Source organism: Anoplophora glabripennis, unplaced genomic scaffold (assembly GCF_000390285.2).
Source record: "Anoplophora glabripennis isolate ALB-LARVAE unplaced genomic scaffold, Agla_2.0 scaffold57, whole genome shotgun sequence".
Taxonomy (NCBI): domain Eukaryota; kingdom Metazoa; phylum Arthropoda; class Insecta; order Coleoptera; family Cerambycidae; genus Anoplophora; species Anoplophora glabripennis.
Genome location: NW_019416296.1, coordinates 384022 through 400944, shown reverse-complemented (window position 1 = coordinate 400944; position 16923 = coordinate 384022). Strand labels below are relative to the sequence as shown.

The 16923-nt window shown below is 30.2% G+C and overlaps 1 protein-coding gene across 1 annotated transcript in view; it reads left to right on the top strand.

The window, feature by feature from the left end:
• Positions 1-16923, top strand: part of LOC108917503 — a 34080-nt gene that overhangs the window by 10551 nt on the left and 6606 nt on the right. The window contains exon 2 of the mRNA XM_023453962.1: positions 15870-16019. Within this exon, the coding sequence (XP_023309730.1) occupies positions 15870-16019 (150 nt within the window). The remainder of the gene's footprint in view (positions 1-15869; positions 16020-16923) is intronic.

Genomic DNA, 16923 nt, shown 5'->3' with positions numbered 1-16923 from the left:
CGCCTTGGTTGTTTGGATTTTGTCGTTTCTAAGGTGTTTATAAACAAAGCTACATAAAAGTTGCAATTTTACTAGTTTTGAATTATTATTTCTAAATGAATGATTTCCAAGCAGAAAGTGCAGCAAATGCTGCCTGCGAATTTTTATTTCCCGAGAAGTCGAAAGGGCGCTACGGACGAGCATATAGAAATTTCAAAAAATGGTGTCAGAACAAAAATGCTGGTGTTTCTGAAATGCCACTGCTAGCATATTTCAAGAACTTTAAAGTCACTGGCGAGTTTGTGGAATGAATACTCAATGATTAAGTCAACTATGTTCATAGAGGAGAACGTGGATATATCAAAACACCCCAAGCTGAGAGTATTTTTGAAAAGTAAGAATGACGGCTATACATCTAAAAAGTCAAGCGTTTTTACGAGAACAAGTCAACGATTTTCTCGTTCAGGCACCCGATGACATATATTTGCTAATGGAGGTAGTGACGGTCTTAGGCATTGCAGAAGCATTTCTGATGAGTTATGCAAAGTTACTTTGGACAACGTCAATTTCTAAAATTTCAATAACATTATTGTAGTTACAATTCCAAATTCTAAAAATGGTATGTCACGTACGTTTACAATTACTTCTCGTCAGGGCTCTGTTTCTCACCTAGAAATTCTCAAGAAATATATCAAGATTAGATTGGAAATTAAAAATGAAATTTCAAGCAAGAATACCCTTTCTATGATTCCTAATAAGATTGCACAGTTTTTGAAACTAGAACATCCTGAAACATATACAGGCCATTCATTCCGAAGAACATCGGCAACGTTACTAGATAATATAGTTGATGTATTAGTTATCAAGAGACACAATTGCAGAATGTTATGTTGAAGTAACAAAAATTAAATAACCAACAGGATTCTTTACAATGATACTTCAACTCTAGGTTCTATTAGTACGTCGCATCGTGCTGTTTTAATGGATCAGTCTAATAATATTGAGCCTCCGGTGACTGAAATGGAGCGGTCAAATAATTTTGAGAATAATTTGACAATTAGTAAACGCGAGGGGAATAATTATCCAGATTTTATAAATGTTACTAAATGTAATAACTGAAGAATTATTACAAATATTTATTCATAATAATAATTAATAAAATGTAATGATTATCAAATATTTCTATTTATTTGTTCGTAAAATATGCATTTATAACTCGAAATCGCTTTTTTCCCTAGGGAAGTAAGTTACCTCATTTACCTTCCATTGTCCATAGCAACTTCCACTTCTACGGTAAAATCTTACCTCCTTAAAAACGATGTATTAATAGTCTAATTAACTATAGCGGGAGCAGATAAAAGTTGTTTACGTTTCGAAAATTAATCTGTTTTCGTCTTCTGAACTGACAATGACTTCGATTTCAATTATTTCTGACACTTTAAATTTGTTTTTGCCTGTTTCCATAGATATGATATTTATTCTATCATTACTTACCTCATTTGTAGCCATGTTCACAGAATATTTTGAAAGATCACCGTTCAACAAAATAATTACGGTCCCTTTTAATTTTCTTTTAACAGAGTTATTTTCTTTTTCTATAGTTTTGGCCGAACTGCATTGAATTGTATATCTTTTTCCCAAGAGAAATCGCAAATTTCTTATTCCTTAAATTCTCGGGTTTTAATGCAGTCTTTGTGCTCATCTATTCTAACACCTACAGGCCTCTTCAACATAATGTTTCATGCATGTAGGTAGAACGTCATTATTTGATCACGTCTCTGACAAAGTCTGTAAAGTGTTTTTTTAACCTAAGCGCAAGCAGAAGAATGGTAGTGGTAATACGCATAAGTCCATCAATTCTTTCCTATGACCAGCTATATTGTTAAGAGATACTGTATTTTTTAGACAAATGATTGCTTTTCTAATTTTGATTTGGAGCTTGGTATACGGAATCATCTTTAGTTGTTATGTGATGGGAATCTTCGGTATATATTAGATTGGGCCTAGAATTTGGAATTCTTAATAAACGTTGTATTTTAAAGTACAAGTATTGACAAGACAGCTCTGTTAGACATTGTTCTATCTTAATTAACTAACTGTGGGAATTAAGTAATCTAAAGGTATTATTACTATTGAGAGAGTGCCAAAATAAGAAATAATAATAGAAAATATGTGTTTAACAGTGGAGATATCTAAGAGTATATTTGAATTTTGAAAATACTAAAGTTGGTGTTCGTTATGATTGACATCTTCGCGATTGCGCAAATTTAATAAGAGAACCAAATGTGCTATAGTTTCAGCCTAAAAAATCTGCGCCTAGATACATACATTCCTCACCACTATGTGCACTTTTCTTGATTGTCAATAAAAATATTTAAACTGATGACTAAAGTTAGATCAGGATAAGTTAAGTTTATTCCATTTTAGTTATTTCTGGACTACATTAGAAACCTGTTCCTGAAGTGCTCTGTGCCATCTAGAATGCGTTCTTGTAAATGCGGCTCATTTAATTAATTATAAAGAAATCTTTCATAAACCTCCAGAAAAAAAAGCCCATCGAGGTCGAAGTTTCGAAGATTTTGATTATACTGCGGTAGGATACAGTCAAGCTAAAACAACATATTTTGTTGACCCAAAGGTCACCATCGAGAATAAATTATTGATTTGTAGAAAAATTAAAATTCCTGGGAATTTAATCAAAGTGGCCAGGAAACCGGGTTTAAAATATATTTGACAACTATTCCTACCCATCTTAACATTAACTTGGTATTGTATAACTGTTACTGGATTGCATAAGTGAGTATTATGAATATTAGTCACTCCATTAGACGTAAATGTTGTATCATCAGAAAACCCAATATATTTTACAAAAAGGCGATCTATTGCTTCCTTAGCATATCCAGTTACGAAACATTAATATCACCTTCTTCGTTATTCCTGTTTTAAGTAGCCTTTATTCAGGTACTCGTGCTTGAGGTCATATTAACTATCTGCAAAATCTGCTCCTCTTAATTTGGGCGAAGCTAAACTAGCATTTCACATTTTTCTATATATAAGTGTTATTTATTTGCAAACATTAGAATATTGTTATTAATTTTGTTACTCATTATATGTTAAACTTACTTAGACAACAGTATTATTCAATTTTCATTGATTCTAAGACCTATTAAATCATTTCGTTCAATAGGGTGTCTATTTAAAAAAATATATTAAATTATCATCCTTGAACAAAATATAAGTAAATATTTAAAATTAAATCTATTTGTTTGTTTATCTATTTAGAGCGTCCTATTCTGCCAATTTTACTTGAAAGTTTGTATATTTCATTAAAAATTTATTCAAAGGAAAATGTGCTAGCACAGAAAATTGTCACCATGATTCAACTTTTTTTTTTTATTTCATGTAAATTTTTTCCTATGAAAACTTGTGAGAAATCACAAAAGCAGTTGACAATAAATCTGTAAAGTACATTCTTTTCTTATACTTGTTTATATCTTATACTCACATTAGTCGCTTTGCTGTGTCGAATTTGATTTAATATGCTCTTTTTTAACTTTAACCATTTATTATGTTTCATGTACTTAGTATTCAGTCGCACTTATTCAAATTGAAAAACACGGATGTTATGCTTATGGACATATGTTTCAAATTGGTTTAAGTTCAATTTTTAACTTATTAGTTTGTAAATTCATTGTGAAAAGTATAGAAAATAAATAAAATAATTAGAAATAAAAACAAAAATAAATTAAATAAACCTTTAAAATAAAATTCATGATCGATATATCCTCGAAAATCCATTTTTCTAGAAAACGACTGAAGATAATCTAGAAACGGTTTTATTTTCTGCGGCTCTCACTTAAACGTAGAATAAAAAAAATAAGCAGATACATAACCCTATTTTGACCTTCTGAAAACAGTTTTTATAGTATATAGTAGGTATAGTTGTAAGTAAGACTTTTTCTCTATTTAGCTTTTTTGTTTTTTCGAAATATTAGCACAGGAAAATTTTCGGCCTTACGAAACGTATGAAATTAGGGAATTATTTATTGAAACTTTTTTTTTCGAAATGAATGTAGAAAAATAAAATTTATGCGATGATTACAAATACTATTGACGTCATACAAATTTGAACCACACTGAAACGGTGTTTTTAAATTGTCCTATAAATTTGGTTAATGCTGCAAAATAACATTAGATACGTTAATTTTTCGTATATTAACGTCTTGAGCTTGAAATAAACTATAGGTACCTACCTACTTTTGAATTAATTTTAACCTTCCGTATCTCAAAAACCAAGCGTTTCCGGACATTCATTTACAGAAATATTTCAATAATCTGTTACTATAATCAGCTATTCAAATTTGTCCAGTCATTTTAGTTACATCCTGTACGTATAAAGTAATACAGACATATTCTAATTTAAAAAATGTATAATGATAATGACAAACTAATTTAATCGCATTCAATAACAGCGGTGCAGTAATAGTCTCGTTGCAAGTCCTATAGAAAGTAAAAGGTGGCAACAAAGCATAAAAAAATGGTCTAGAAGGTTGGAAGTGTATATTTTACGGTTAAATGGAGCAATAAAGACTAAAATTAACGTAGTAGGCAATTAATTACTCACTACTTAGATGTTCTGCTTAAACATCGTTGGAAAACAAAAATAAACAACAAACTCTCGCAATATTTGGTCGATTTTTTTTGCAATCGAATTTTAAGTAATTCGATTACTTTTCAATCCTATCGAAGCAACGTACCAAGGCTAAATTATTTTATTTAAGTACAGAACAGTGGAAGCTTGAATGAATTTGAGAAATACCACACTATTTATATTTATCCAGATCCATATTAGAAGACAATATACAAGGATGTAACAGAATTAATGTAACGTACATTGTGATTCGCTAGTGTGGCAAAGTACAATGGCATTGTTATTATAATATGTATACAGGGTGTCCCGTACTTGATACAAAAAGGTCGAGTAGAAATAGATGAGGTCAAAATAAGATCAGTTCTTCATATACAGGTTCGGAAAGTACCGATGGTCAATCTGCCGTTACGTGAGAGCGATAAAGTAAGACATAGAAATCCATGCGATAGAGAAGGATGGCTATAATGAAAGCGTCTCATAGTCACCGCCCGTTTCGCCCTTCCACAAATAAGATCCACTACTTATTTGTGGAAGGGCGAAATGGGCGGTGACTATTAGACGCCTTCATTATAGCCATCTTTCTCTATCGCACGGATTTCTTTGACTTACTTTATCGCTCTCACGTAACGGCAGATGGACCATCGGTACTTTCCGACCCTGTAAATTGCTTTCATACGGTCCTTTGTTAACAAGTTACGGGCCCTCAAATGTGAAAATTAAAAAGTTATTTTTATTTACAGTCTCTAAACTATTAACTTCAGCACGATGTAAATTTGGTGATCGATAACACATGCGTATAGCTTGTTTTTGATGTTGTAACTGAAATTTCCTTGTGCCCAGAACGCCAGAAACGGATTATGCCCAAAGGTTAGGTTAACAACCCAGAATTTTTACATAGATGACGTTCGCAATCTGCGTGTATCAAAAATAAGTTCATTAAAGGATTTGCTAACGATAATACCCTCTTGATTCAACTCGGTAAAATGAACAGTTTAGGAAATATTTGTGATTTTGTCAGTGCACATGGAGAGGCGCCTCCACCATTTTTAAAATTTTTAATTCGACATAATTACTATGTTAGAACCGTACATATTCTTAAAATATAAGAGCCTAGAAAATCTTACTGTCTGCCAATGTAATTTTCACTAACAAAATTTGACAATCACATTGCACATAACACAAAATAAAAAACCAAACAAGAATAAGCTAAAGTTAAAAAAATAATTTAAAAGAAAGAAAACGATCAAAATATATTTTCAATATGGGTACTTTCCACCTCCACACACTTCCTAAGTCTACGAATGTTATTTGTTTGTACACGAAAAAGCATCTCTATTTACTATTTACTGTTTACTATTTACCGATGAATTTAGCTTTACAAGAAATTTACTGTGCTAACAAAACACCAGCACCGATTCATAATTAATGTATGGGCAGGAATAGTGGGTAATAATTTAATAGGTCTATACGTTTTTGAGAAACGTTTGAATGTACACACATCGATATTTGGAGTAGAATACTTAACTTACTTTAACTTATTCTTGTTTTGTTTTTCTATTTTGTGTTATGTGTAAAGTGTATTTGTCAAATTTTGTTAGTGAAAATTACATTAGCAAACAGTAAAATTTTCTAGGCTCTTATTTTAAAAATATGTACAATTCTAACATAATAATTATGTCAAATTAAACATTAAAAATAAAAAATGGTGGAAGCGCCACTCGATGTGCGTTGTGTCATAAAATCATAAATATTTCCTAAACTGTTAATTTTACCAAGTTGAACCAAGAGGGTATTATCGTTGGCAAATTTTTCAGGGAACTTAATTTTAACACAGGCAGATTGCGATCGTTATCTATGCAAAAATTCTGAGTTGTTAACCATTGGGCACAGTCCGTCCCTGGCGTTCTGGGCATAATGAAGTTTCACTTACAATATCAACAACAAGCGGTACGCATGTGTTGGCTGCTTTCAGCTTTTGCACGGAAAATTGAATAGGGAATAGTTAAAAATGACATTCAGTGTGACTCAAAAAAGTTATGGTTACTTAAATCCAGGTACAACACTGTATTAAGCAAAAAACTAAGTAAATATTTGAGTATCTCATCATCAATACTCCCAGTATACCGAATTTCGTCAAATTGTCATGTTACTGAACAAAAATTTAATAAAAATACCAAACAAACATTTTTTTCTTGAGCGCTCTGTACCTCAGGAACCAAGCCATTGCAGATCGATGTTCATATGAACTTTTTATCTTAAAATTAGTCAAAGATTTACCCTTTAAAGCTTGTACTTTTAAACACCCTGTATATTATTTTCAAATAATTTTAAAGCACAGTATTTTTGAACCCCTTAACTATTATTTTAGCTTATTTTGTATATCTAAATAATAACAAAGATGATAATTTGCCTCACTAATATACCATCCTATATTAGAAATTATATTTAACCTTACTTTTCATATTCACGTAATTTCAAACAATATTCCATTTAGAGCTAATAAAGTGACATGCTACGACTAGACAACTTCGTTCAAAACTCTTCTTTTGACAAAAAAACCTATTAACGACAAATATAAGTTTTTACGTCGATATTAACCTTCGACAGTTCAAACCAGCTTAGCGCGAGAAGCTTTGATACGCATGTAAGTTGTTCTTTGTACTGATTTAAGATATGTCCTTGACTTCTAATTTAGCGCTTCTTATAGTAAGTAACCTGAAACCCATTTTGAACTACTGAAATAAAATTTTCCAGACTGGACGTATGAGAGGTGTAAACCATAATTACGTAATCAATTTTTTCCTTTGTTTCGTTGCTTTGCTCTTGTGATAGACATATGTCTTTGATACTAATCTAAACGACATAAATGTAAATAATTGAATGGATGCTGTAACACGATATTGAAACAATAAAAGTATTCAACTTATTGCAATCATAAAACGTTAAAAAAATGTATATAAAGTGAAAACAGTGCACAGTCAAGCAATTTTGTATAAACTGTAGACTGTTATGTAGATTAAATCTAGTATGCATAAAAAAAAAGTTTAATGAAAAAAATTATAATGTAATGTCAGAACGAATAAGTTTTAACTTAAAACATTTTTTTTTCTGTCTGCAATTTTGAATACAATTTGATTGTTGAAGAAACTAATAAAACAAAAGTAACAGTATTCACTTTACTAAGAATATTACTAATAGAATATTAATAAATTCTAAGTAATCATATAAACATTCATTAAAATAATTAGATTTATCTGCATACAACTGTATAATTCAAAAGCATATGGCGTAACACTGAAAAAAAGAACATACGTTTGAAAACGAAAATAAAATAGAAACACGTAGTCGTAGTTATCTTCTTATTTTTATAATTTTTCAATCAATTCCTAAGGCTCGACTTTAACAAAACATTAAGTTTTTGCATATTTCAATGTGATCTATAATTTTATTCTTAAAAAGAAACACTAATTCTTTCTGTAGTTGAAATTAAAAGGTTTTAATAAAAATCAAAAAACGTATTAAACCAGAGATTAAATACTTTTTTAAGGCAGTCAGACATTTAGGATTATATTACATTTTAATAATAGTTCTCTAATTAGATAAAATAATTACTGTAATATGCCTCAAAAAATATTGATTAATATTTACATATTTATATTCAGAAAATAATTTAAAGTCAATTAATACCTATTATTATAAGTACAACCTTCCTTTCCTATTTGTAAGCATGCAAAAAAAACGTCAATGTATTTATAAAACAGTTACATGTGGTCAGATAAAAACAGTACTGATGAAAATAATTATGTATTTTTGTACGAACATTGCAAAAATTGTGTTAACTTTTTTTAAATGCAACAGTTATTACTATTAGCCATATTTTTGTTTGTCAATATTTAATCTTTATTTACATCTAGACGAAATAAAAAAAATGTACCTAAAAAGTAATGCAATTCTTGTAAAAACAAAGGTTTTGTAATTAGCAAAAAGTTGCTCGATGTCTGTCTCAGGTGTAGAGCTAGAAAAACTGTTACAAAAAAGTGTATATAAGTACTTATCTTTGAAATAATGATTAATATGAATAATCGCAATTTTTAGCATAGATACAACATAAGATATCACTGAATAATGAAAATATCAGTGAAGATCTTCCTAAATCTGTGGAAGCTGTTGGTATCGAAGTATTTGGATAAGCACGAAAATATCCCAACACCGGGATTTCATTTCCTTCATCATCTGTTACAGGACTCGGAACATTTTTCTTGCTGTTAATTTTCAATCTGCCTAAATTTCTTATTTGTATTGCTGGTAAATAAGGATATCTTTCATTAAACGTATGCCATGTTCTGAACCTTGTTACATTTGCCATAAATCAAGTTTAAAATATCACTATTCAAATAATTACACGCCTTAGGAGCCCAGAAACGTCAGTAACTTTTTTTGGTGCCTTGACAGGGCATAGCCTTTTGTTTTCATAGATAACTATGAGCTTCGTACACGAAACATGATTTTTCGCATTTTAAACAGAAAAGTGGTGGTGATAAATCAGAGAGACGTAGATTTTTCTTTTGGATCCATAAATGCAAAAATATACAGGGTGTTCCGTTTAAAGAAAACGACACACACGTTTGAATTTTCTCGGGTTTGTCAATTAGTTTTCAGGGCCCTGTATAAAACTGGCTAATTTTAAAAACATCGTAAGGAACCCCATAACTTCTACTTTCATTGACCCAAAAATACAGATTTCCGCGTGAACTGTTTCTGAGGCACATACTTTTGAAGCCAACAGATACAATTTTTTTTTAAATCGCATTATTTTGAAAACGGCAAATTTTAAATATGGAAAAGTTTATACAAAATGACCCTAAAATTTAACGTTAAATCCAAAAATGCAATAATATATAGGGTGTTCCATTTAAAATAACAAAGTTGGTACCAACTTCCGGTAGAAGCGGAAGTGCAACAGTTTTGAAAATATTTTCATTGAAAAGTTCATGGCCGTTAACGCTTCAACAAAATCCTATACCTAATGGTAACTTCGAATCCTTCTAATGAACCAGTTGCGTGAATAACCCTGTGTAATAAAAACCAGAGGGGTTAGTTTATTGGAATTACATTATTCTTGTCAACTTCTTAGAAAGTATTATTTCTGACTTATCAAATAGGATCACCAGAAGCGTAGGTAAAGGTATATAACGGTGTGTTTATTGAGATAAAAATGGTACGTCATCGTTTTTGTTTTTCAAATTTTGTAGGCAAATCCTTATACCCTATTAATAACCTGATAATTTTGACTTTTCTCAAATAAATTGTAACAGAACAAATGACTACAAATAAGTTAAATAAAATTTTTTTTTATGTAAAGAAGATTGTGGAAGTTAAGAGTAGTATTTATTGTGATATCTTAAATTAACACTACTGGTGTTTCCATTTTTTGCTCTCTAGTAAGTTAGGCATCGCTTTTTGCATAAACTGCATAATTCCTTTATTATCCCTAAGTTTTTAAATTGGGAAATGGTAGATTTGCATTTTGTTTACGACCTTGTAGACAGTAATGCAACCGAACCACTTCGAATTTGTCAGCATTGATATCCTCAACGAGGAGTTTTACCTTGTGCGAAAGCTTTCTCAAGCATTCATCAGTGGCTTTAGTAGACTGTAACTTTTGTGAAATGTACTGATAATATTATTAGACCTAAGACAGTCACAATTCAATTTGCTATTCTTTTAAGAAGAAAGTGACAATTTGAAAACAAGTCCAGAAGGAATAAAAAAATATTATACATTTTCAAATAATATTAGGTTTCACGATAGTATTAGTACATATTTATGGCGTCAATTAGACTTCAAAAATCATCAAAATACGATGATTCCAGTTGACTGACAAATGTTCACATGCTTCAAATATGCTTCAACTGTGATCTATTTAAGATTGTTTGCAATGACGTCACAATTAAGTGCAGCCCATGGAATAACTGTAAATTTCTGTTCTGTATCGGATTAAACTAGGAAATTGTATTGTTTTAAGTTTACTACACTTTGGGAAGTTGTCAATACAACGAACTAAAATCATTAAAATTATTCGGTCGGCTTGACGTTTCCGTTTCTTTCGATGGCAGATCCCTGAGATTTTTGTGTATTGAAACCGATTGAATGCGCATAAAAAGTTCTTTTTAAAATTAATAAACTAACGGTGTGTAGAAAAAAGCATTAAGGTGGTATTTACATGAAAGCCAACCAAAAAAAAAAATTCTTATTTTTGTAGATAAATATGTGTAGAATATGGTACTCAAACGATTTTTTCGAAATTAACTTTATACCTACGTGAGCTATCGTATCATTTATGCCCTTACTTTATGGCTGCCTTTTTAGGTTTTTATTCGATTTTCTAGAATTCTTTTGTCATTGCGAAATAAATATAAGTGATGTAAGTGACAGTAGATAGCTGTATTAACAGTTGATTTAAGTGACTGTAGATGGCGATATTTTTCTGAAGTCGTTTCAATGGTTCCTACATACGCTTGGTAAACACAAGTTTATTTGTACTGCAACAACTGTGTGTTTAAACGTGTTTTTTTCGAAACAACATTGTATATCTAATAAGATATCGACTTTTTTTTAATTTAAAGTAAATTGAATTCTTTGGAAAATATAGGTACCATCAAATTAGGAACAAAAATATTTTTTAATTTTTTTAACACTCAAGATAAAAAAAATTAAAAATCGAGACTAAAATTCGTATGTCCGCCGCATTTTTACTTTCTGAATTTTTATTGATTTTATATGTATATCCTCCAACTACGGACAAATATTTAAGAAAAATTTTTTGATTTTCGATTTCTTCTACAGCTTACGAGACATATACCTATACCTAAGTGGTCACCATGGCAGTATTTTGTACTAACAATCTTTTTTCACTTAAATACTTAATACTTAATATGTAGCAAAATAACCCCAGCATTGTATTTGTATCCGCTTTGAAAAATATATCCTGTATATTTAATTTTTTTTATTAACCTTTATCGAGCACGCTCAAGAATTAGCGTTGGTAATAGACTATTTTGAACAGGTCCGTGAATATGGAGAACCACTTCTACTATTTACCGCTGTAAAAAAAGTTGTAATTATTGTTAGGTACACCAATTATATGTATTTTAAATAATATTTTGACAATATTTAAACTTTTTCAGAAATGTAGGTTATAGCTGAAAAAATTACGAACCATTTTACACACTTCTAAACGAAAAATGTTTGTGTGGTTCTATAGGTTACATTTCTAATAAAGTGGATTCGCTATCAAAAATTGTATTTTCTTAAATATCCTGAAAACATTTAAAACCTGGCAACACTGGATCATTTCGCCCTATGACGTCATTGTAAACTTATCGTAAATGGACTATAGTATATAAATCACTGATGACTCAATAATTGAATCATAATGTTTGAATAGAATGGAAATGGAAACTTTATTGGAATCAATTTAACCGACCTAAAGTTGAAATACATGTGCTCATAGTAATTTTCATTCGATTTTACAACCAAAATTGGTGAAAAAAAGATGAATCGTGAGAATGCTCCGTAGGGGTTCATCTTCTACTTGATCATTAAAGTCTCCTATCCGTAACAAACTGGGACTAACCATTTTTTTCTACACTAATATTCTTTTGTTAATTCTGGAACATTTAAAAGGTTTGTGGAACATTAAAATGAAGAATTTTTTAATTTTATCAACATACTTTTTTTTAATATCTAATCTAATTGTAGATATCTAAATAATAATTTTATCATTCTGTCAAATTGTTCGAATAGAAACAAAGCTTTATTCTTATTAAAATATACATTAGTACCTTGCGTAAATTAATAATCCAGTTTCAGCAGGCCAGTTTCGATTACATTAGATGTTCTATTTTTTTCAGAGAAGTATCAAGTTTCATAGGTATTAACCACAATCTTTGATTCTATACCTATATAAAAAAAATCGTTTGGAAATATACCTATAGCACTAGTCAGCCGACGCACAAGAACGAATTTAATTTACATACTGAAACTGTATTTTTTTACGCGCGGACCCCTACACCTGTGTTTTCAGTAATATCAAATATTGCTGAGTCAAATGCAGGACAGCTAAATGAATTTTCGGGTGTAAATAATGAGATTTCTTTGTAAGATCAAGGCCAACATTAATANATATCCTGAAAACATTTAAAACCTGGCAACACTGGATCATTTCGCCCTATGACGTCATTGTAAACTTATCGTAAATGGACTATAGTATATAAATCACTGATGACTCAATAATTGAATCATAATGTTTGAATAGAATGGAAATGGAAACTTTATTGGAATCAGTTTAACCGACCTAAAGTTGAAATACATGTGCTCATAGTAATTTTCATTCGATTTTACAACCAAAATTGGTGAAAAAAAGATGAATCGTGAGAATGCTCCGTAGGGGTTCATCTTCTACTTGATCATTAAAGTCTCCTATCCGTAACAAACTGGGACTAACCATTTTTTTCTACACTAATATTCTTTTGTTAATTCTGGAACATTTAAAAGGTTTGTGGAACATTAAAATGAAGAATTTTTTAATTTTATCAACATACTTTTTTTTAATATCTAATCTAATTGTAGATATCTAAATAATAATTTTATCATTCTGTCAAATTGTTCGAATAGAAACAAAGCTTTATTCTTATTAAAATATACATTAGTACCTTGCGTAAATTAATAATCCAGTTTCAGCAGGCCAGTTTCGATTACATTAGATGTTCTATTTTTTTCAGAGAAGTATCAAGTTTCATAGGTATTAACCACAATCTTTGATTCTATACCTATATAAAAAAAATCGTTTGGAAATATACCTATAGCACTAGTCAGCCGACGCACAAGAACGAATTTAATTTACATACTGAAACTGTATTTTTTTACGCGCGGACCCCTACACCTGTGTTTTCAGTAATATCAAATATTGCTGAGTCAAATGCAGGACAGCTAAATGAATTTTCGGGTGTAAATAATGAGATTTCTTTGTAAGATCAAGGCCAACATTTATAAAGACAACGAAACTGCTACTATAAGGATTTCGGAACCTTGAAGCGAATTTACCACTTGTTATACACGTGGGTGACTCTGTGAAAAGAATGTACAAAAAAATTACAAAAAAATTGTCTCGGTTGTACAATCTGATCCGAGTTGTCGCACGAAAGGCACAGAAGCTGTGCTGGGTGGTGTGTTAACCCATATTTTCTTTGTTATTTTGAGAGATTAAAAAAGTGGATTGTAGGAAATTTTTAGTTTTTTTTTAGAATCTTCAAAAAAAAATTGAATATCATGTTGTCGATATATAAATAACTCTAAGACTAGATACTGAATTAAATTTTTACATATTTTTTTCGTTATATGGAAAACCCCAACTCCTTCAGTAATAAATTACTTAAGTATATGCCATTAATAATAAATTTAAATACAGTTTTGCGTTAGTTCTGTTGTTTTTCTTTAATACTGTTATGAATTGTTGGTTAACCAGCAATGAACAAAACACTTTCTAACATTTTGCTGCACAGATTACTGTTAAAGTGGGGAGATTTCTACAAAAAGGAAAAAAACATTTCTCTTTTCGACTTATCTATTTACAAAACTATGCTTTTAAATTAATTATAAATAATATGAATCATAGTATACAACTTCAAGTCAATAATGAGTGATTATAAAGTCAGTGTGGATACAACAACTTTAAATTAAATAAAATTCTACATCTCAAAAAAAAAAATTATTATCTATCGATAATACTTTCAGGTCTGTTGAAGATTCGGTTAACTAATCAGAATAACTAAATTGTGAGTACAATTTAAGACTATCCAAACCTCATTAGGATATAATAATCATAATAATGCACTTTCACACATCAGGCACACTGATGGCTGATGCTGCTTTACTCTGCGTACCCCGTTGACACTTCGCTGTTACGGATTAATTAATATTTGATGATATTAAATTATTATTTTTCTCCGTTACGGGAAATAAATATTTTTTATAGAAAATTGTGTTTGCGATTTCAAGCAATACTTATCTAATCCTTAACGTTATTTCATTTTAATTCAAATAGCAGGTTATGACCAAAATGACATATTATTCTTCATTGACAACAACAGTAATTATCGTAAAATGCTTTACAGCAAATTATCTAATAAAATGCTACGGTAAGGTTGATAACATTTATCGCTAAGTATTACAAGAATTCAACAAAAAATTACCAGTGTGGTAATAGTTTGTAAAAAATTTTTTGAAACAAAATAAAATTCTGCCATACAAACCAGTTTTCATCTAGACTTTAGACACAGGCGATGAAGAGGATCTCCTCGATGTGTGTTTGTGGATAGGACTTTTTAGACAAATGGCATTGTTGCTTCCTTATTTTAACATACATTATCAAAGAAGTATCCGGATTTGTCAATGTAACACAATATATAGGAACTCAATTAATCATCCAAATTTATTTCCTTCAAAATTGGCTCCAATTGAAGCAATACACTTTTTCCAGTACATAACCTAGTCATCAAGCCACATTTTAAACGCATATTCCGGTATGGCTCAATTTTCAAATCTTATTTGGATAAGAGAATGCAATTTGTTTATTATAACGGTTTTGAGTCGACTCGTTATATTGCTATCTCAGGGTTCCATACTTGGGCCCCTTTTCTTTCTACTATATATTAACGATTTGAATAAGGTAATTAATTCTTGTAGACTTTTTTACGCTGATAATTTAAAAATGAAAAATGTATAATCAGTGAAATATAGGTACTATGTATAAAACATAACAAATAATTTTTGGTATTTTCAAAAAATTGAAGTTTCAGCAAGTTTTTTTCTTCCCAATGCACATTTTTAATTAATCACCCTGAAAAAGCAAGTAACAATCAAGACTGATACCTGCTCGTCAATCAAAAATTTAAAACAGCTACTAGGAGTAGTTCAAAAAGCACTTATATTTTATTTTGCAAAAAAAGCTGAACTAAGACTTCTCTTACATAGAGCGATTGCATCTTAAATTATTATATTTTCATTTCGTTCTCATGATCAACTAATTGTATTGAAACAATCAGTCGTGTATTAATTGTTTGCTAATAGCATTAACTCAAACAATCAATTACAATGTAATAAATTTATTACTAATGCATTCGATTAACAATAGACTGATTTTAAAACACATGTAATTGATGACTTCATATTTTTACAGTGTGGGATGCCACCGCAAAATCATCAACAGGAGTTCTTCGCGGTAGCAGATTTCAGATGGGTGATTTTGAACAATGCATAACCGCCAAAGCTCCGTTCCAAACACAGTATTGCCTGGCCTCGGTGACGGCCCATGTACCAAAACCCACAGGTATCNAAAAAATTGTCTCGGTTGTACAATCTGATCCGAGTTGTCGCACGAAAGGCACAGAAGCTGTGCTGGGTGGTGTGTTAACCCATATTTTCTTTGTTATTTTGAGAGATTAAAAAAGTGGATTGTAGGAAATTTTTAGTTTTTTTTTAGAATCTTCAAAAAAAAATTGAATATCATGTTGTCGATATATAAATAACTCTAAGACTAGATACTGAATTAAATTTTTACATATTTTTTTCGTTATATGGAAAACCCCAACTCCTTCAGTAATAAATTACTTAAGTATATGCCATTAATAATAAATTTAAATACAGTTTTGCGTTAGTTCTGTTGTTTTTCTTTAATACTGTTATGAATTGTTGGTTAACCAGCAATGAACAAAACACTTTCTAACATTTTGCTGCACAGATTACTGTTAAAGTGGGGAGATTTCTACAAAAAGGAAAAAAACATTTCTCTTTTCGACTTATCTATTTACAAAACTATGCTTTTAAATTAATTATAAATAATATGAATCATAGTATACAACTTCAAGTCAATAATGAGTGATTATAAAGTCAGTGTGGATACAACAACTTTAAATTAAATAAAATTCTACATCTCAAAAAAAAAAATTATTATCTATCGATAATACTTTCAGGTCTGTTGAAGATTCGGTTAACTAATCAGAATAACTAAATTGTGAGTACAATTTAAGACTATCCAAACCTCATTAGGATATAATAATCATAATAATGCACTTTCACACATCAGGCACACTGATGGCTGATGCTGCTTTACTCTGCGTACCCCGTTGACACTTCGCTGTTACGAATTAATTAATATTTAATGACATTAAATTATTATTTTTCTCCGTTATGGGGAAGAAATATTTTTTATAGAAAATTGTGCTACGACGTGC